General features: G+C 36.7%; 1 protein-coding gene across 1 annotated transcript; it reads right to left on the bottom strand.

The window, feature by feature from the left end:
- Nucleotides 1–1,176: 1,176 nt before the first annotated feature.
- On the bottom strand, nucleotides 1,177–3,800 carry LOC113846427 (protein phosphatase 1 regulatory inhibitor subunit PPP1R8 homolog). Its single transcript, XM_027474681.1, has 4 exons — nucleotides 3,704–3,800; nucleotides 3,311–3,347; nucleotides 2,719–3,197; nucleotides 1,177–2,326 (listed from the first exon to the last, which is right to left on the bottom strand). Exons 3-4 carry the CDS (start codon nucleotides 3,192–3,194, stop codon nucleotides 1,510–1,512), a joined length of 1,293 nt encoding a protein of 430 aa, XP_027330482.1. The 5' UTR covers nucleotides 3,195–3,197; nucleotides 3,311–3,347; nucleotides 3,704–3,800; the 3' UTR covers nucleotides 1,177–1,509.
- Nucleotides 3,801–4,189: the final 389 nt, after the last annotated feature.

Below are 4,189 nucleotides of genomic sequence, written 5' to 3'. Positions count from 1 at the left end.
ACTTTTGGGAATGGAGGTCCGAATGCATTAGTAAAAAGCTCTAAAGTTGGCCTATGAATGGGAATACTAAAACTTGTGTTGGAAACTGACTCCGAGTGTGCAGTTCACCTATTCACTTCTGGGCGAGACATATTTGAATTATTAGAAATCTTAGAAACCATAGCCAATCATGCTCATTCCCGTCCGCCACTGGTACATATTTTGGATTCCCTGTCCCCTTTTGTTTTTGTTGTCTTTTTTGTGGTTGCTTTTTCTTTGTTTAGAACTACTAGTAATTATGATTTGCAACGAAGGAAATAAAGTCAAGATTAATTCTTGAACTACCCTCGACATATACACACAAATTGTATTAAACTTTGTATAAAATGTACAGAAAATGAATACAATTGATTATATCTATGTTCCTCTTGGATCTACATCTCAAGCATCTCCCTTTTGGTAAATTACAACCTTTTTAGGCTTGGTTACGGTAAGAGAGCGTACCCAAAAAAAAAGGAAAGAAAAGAAAAGAGGAAAAAAAATATTCAAGTGCTACCAAGTGTTTTCCGTTGTAAATTTGCATGCCAAATTCTATTTCGTATAACAAACAAATATTTTGTTTTCTCCTCTTTTGTTAAGTGAATTCATGTCAAAGCTACAAACTTATTCCAACAAATGGTTTCGTTGATACTTGACATTAATTTACTATTATACTTTGAATTCAGCACCTAAATATTAGCATAAATAATCTTTTGGTATATACTTGAACATAACAGAGAATAGAGCAAACAAAGAATGTATCAGTAACGAGGGTAAGAAAGTAAAAAGAATGAGGGCAAGACAGCCATTACTCGTGGCAACGAAGGGGAGAAGGGAGATAAAATCGCAGCAAAGGAACAAAAATAATACAAAGCAATGGCGGGTAAGGAAGTAAAAAGAAAACGCTGAGAAAGAAGCAAACAGAAAATGCACGCAAGGATCAAAAGAAGTAACTTGTAAGGAACAATTGAAGGCAAGGCATCTTTTACTCATTGGAACAGATTGAAAAGAGGGAGGAAAAGAAATCAAACTTGTCAGCTGGTGTTTTTGCCATGAGATTTTCTCTCTCCCCTCATTTTCTCTCCTCAGCGCAAGTCAAAAAAGACAAATTCATGAAAGAATAAAGGATAGTCATGCACAGAGGATGGGAAACAAAGTTGCAAAGGAAAGTCGTGGTCGAGGAGTCCCCAAACCACTCTGAGAGCACTTAGGTTGCACCAAACGGTTGGTGCAAACTGTTACTTAAATGAGCTATTTAACGGCTCAAAACAAGGATAATAAACCATTTAACCATGAGCCTGCAGTCTTTTAGAGAGATGGGGTATGCAGTGGAAAACATCAATAATTATGGATGCATTTGAACAATAACTCCAGACGACAAAAGAAGCATGCAACATAATATCTTGCATGTTTTCAACTCCCTATGATGTCAAGCTCAATACAGAACTATCACAAATCTGTCCCATAATCCAGTCTGCATAGGTTCAATGGTCACCCAAACAAATCATCATCATCTCCATCAACAGCGTGAGGATTACTGTCTGATTTTCCGCTTGATGTAATACCTTCACCATCCTCCTTATCTGGATCTCCTTCACCAGCACCAGCAGGTGAATATGCCCAGGAAGATCCAACTTTGACTGATAACGATTCTCCATAAAGGTCATCATAAATCCCCCCAGATTTAACTGGGGCTTTGATCTTTTTTAAGACTTCTTGTAGTTTATCAGTAACACCTTTTTGGGACAAATCTGCCTCCTTAATGGAGGACTGCTCTTTCCCCTTCGGTATTACAGTAATCTGTACAAGAGATTCATATTTACCAACTAAACTTCCTTCTTTAACACCAACTGGACCAGGTTCTGTTTCTACATCTGCACCATCTGAGATTCCAACAACCTCAACTAACTCTCCCCCAACTTGATCCCTGAAAGCAACTCTTGTCTTCTTAATTCTCTTAGCTGCTCTTTCTGCTTGGTAATCCTTATTTTTTCCACTTGCTGAACTACCAGACTCACCAGATTTGGACACCAGATCAGCCTTGTTGATGCCGTAACGATTCAGCAGCGTATTATAAGCTACAACCGCTTCTTCATCAGATGGATCAGGGGGTGGTGGAAAATTAATCTCTGTTGGTGGCGGAGGACGAGGGAAAAGAGCTGCATCATTCTTTCTCAATATGTATGTTCTTGTTGATGCAGCAAAACGCAAAGATTGTCCAACTTCAAGCTCAACTGGTGAATCCTTAGTCAACCGTTCATTTGCAACAAATGTCCCATGCGCAGATCCCAAATCAATTACATATATGCTGTAATTTTAAAAAATGTTAATGCCAATAAATCACAATTTACAAGGGGTTTTCAAGCTTTGCAGGACCTAATTACACCCCAAAAGGGAATAACTAGTTTGTGCACTTCAAGGCATGGATTGTGTCTGCCATTCAATCAGACAATATGGTTTATTTTCTTTTCAAAGACACTTGTCATCATTATAAGTAGTATTTTTATTTTCATATATTAAACACTGAAGTGACTCCTGAGTTATTTGCAATTCATTTTTCTGAATCGCTGATTAACAGAAATTAACAACCTTGAATACTTTTGTTTTGAGACAATTTGTTCATATAGAAAACAACACTGACATCTATATCGCAAAGTATCCATTTCAGTATTATTAAAGATAATAGAGAAATCTTCTAACCTCCCATTCTTGTGAGGAACGACTGCAGCATGTTGTCGAGAGACAGACTGATGATCAAGCACAAAATCACAAGTCTGGATTTGCCTCCCAAAGATATTCCTCCGTCTATCCAGATTTATCCGGTCTAGCACCTGCCCATCCTTCAAAACTTCCAGGTAAAAAACACCTGGTCGAGGCTCAATAGTCCAATCCGGCGGCTGCCATGTCGACTGCCCTCCCCCAACCTGAGTTGCATGCTGATTCTGCCCCAACAATGGGGCTGCCTCCACTCCTACAGTCTTCTGAGAAGCATGTTGTGGCTGATGTTGAGCTTGGTGGACAGAAGCTTGAGACTGTGGTGGCCAAGCAGAGGAATGGCCAACTACTTTACTAGCTTGTTGGGCATCATTTCTTGAAGATGAGTTGACAGAAACAGAGAATGGCTCAAGGGTCTGAGCTTTCTTAAACCTATCAAGACCTGATGCTCGTCCATACATTCTCTTCAAACAGATTTAATGGATGAGCTCCTTTTCAGTATGAGCTCACAAGTTGCATCACAATGCCACCATGACAGCAAAAGGAAGCAACAAAACAAGCAGTGTTTAAAACATACCTTAAGAACATGCTACAAAGCTCTCTTTGCACATACCCTAAAAGGTTGTTGGGGAAAAAATCACAACATCCAAAATATATCTAGTAAGTAAAGGGACACAGAATTCACAACATAGAAATTGGTTCAGAAAGAAAATTAACAGCACATGACGATTAGAAGACAAATGGGTAATCAAAACTTAAGAAGAAAAAAAACACATGATTCATTCAACCCTATAAAAAAAAATACAGTATTATTCTCCTATAAAATTGGGGATAAATCTAACAAGGGATATAACCGTAACCGTTGCCATTCAAAAACAAATTGAAGTTTAATTTCCGAAATCCATAGAAAGGGGAAATTTTTCTTGCTTTCTTGGATTGATTGGTGAAATGGGGAGTTGGAGAATCGTACCTGTTAGGGTTTTAGAACGCTGCGTCTCTGGGAAGTGGAGAGAGAATGAGAAAGATAGAGAGATGCTGAATTTAATTTTCTCGGTTAATATTGTAATAGTCATTATGTGCTTATAATTACTATGTTTTTACCAGTATCTCCCTAACCCTGTCGCAAAGCCAAAATTTAGTTCATTGAGCTTAACATTTTGTTTTGATTTTAAGTTTTAATAAATATAATTATATTCAATAGTTTTAAAAAAAATTGTAATCACTTTATTCAACTCGAGAAGTATTTTATTAATTATAACTAAAATTTAAAAATGTTTTTGTTTTTTCTTAATCTATAATTCTCAATTGCAATTTAAGTATATATTTAAGTCCCTTGAATAAAGCTAAAAAGATTTTTTTTTAATAAGAAAGTTAACTTTATTGTTTCGTAAATATTTCAGTTCAATAAAATAATTTCCTATAAACAGAAAATGTGATTAAAAAAATCCTCATTCAA

Source organism: Abrus precatorius, unplaced genomic scaffold, assembly GCF_003935025.1.
Source record: "Abrus precatorius isolate BTA unplaced genomic scaffold, Abrus_2018 Scaffold10, whole genome shotgun sequence".
Lineage (NCBI taxonomy): Eukaryota > Viridiplantae > Streptophyta > Magnoliopsida > Fabales > Fabaceae > Abrus > Abrus precatorius.
Note: the sequence above shows the minus strand (reverse complement) of the source record. Positions and strands in the feature narration are given on the sequence as shown.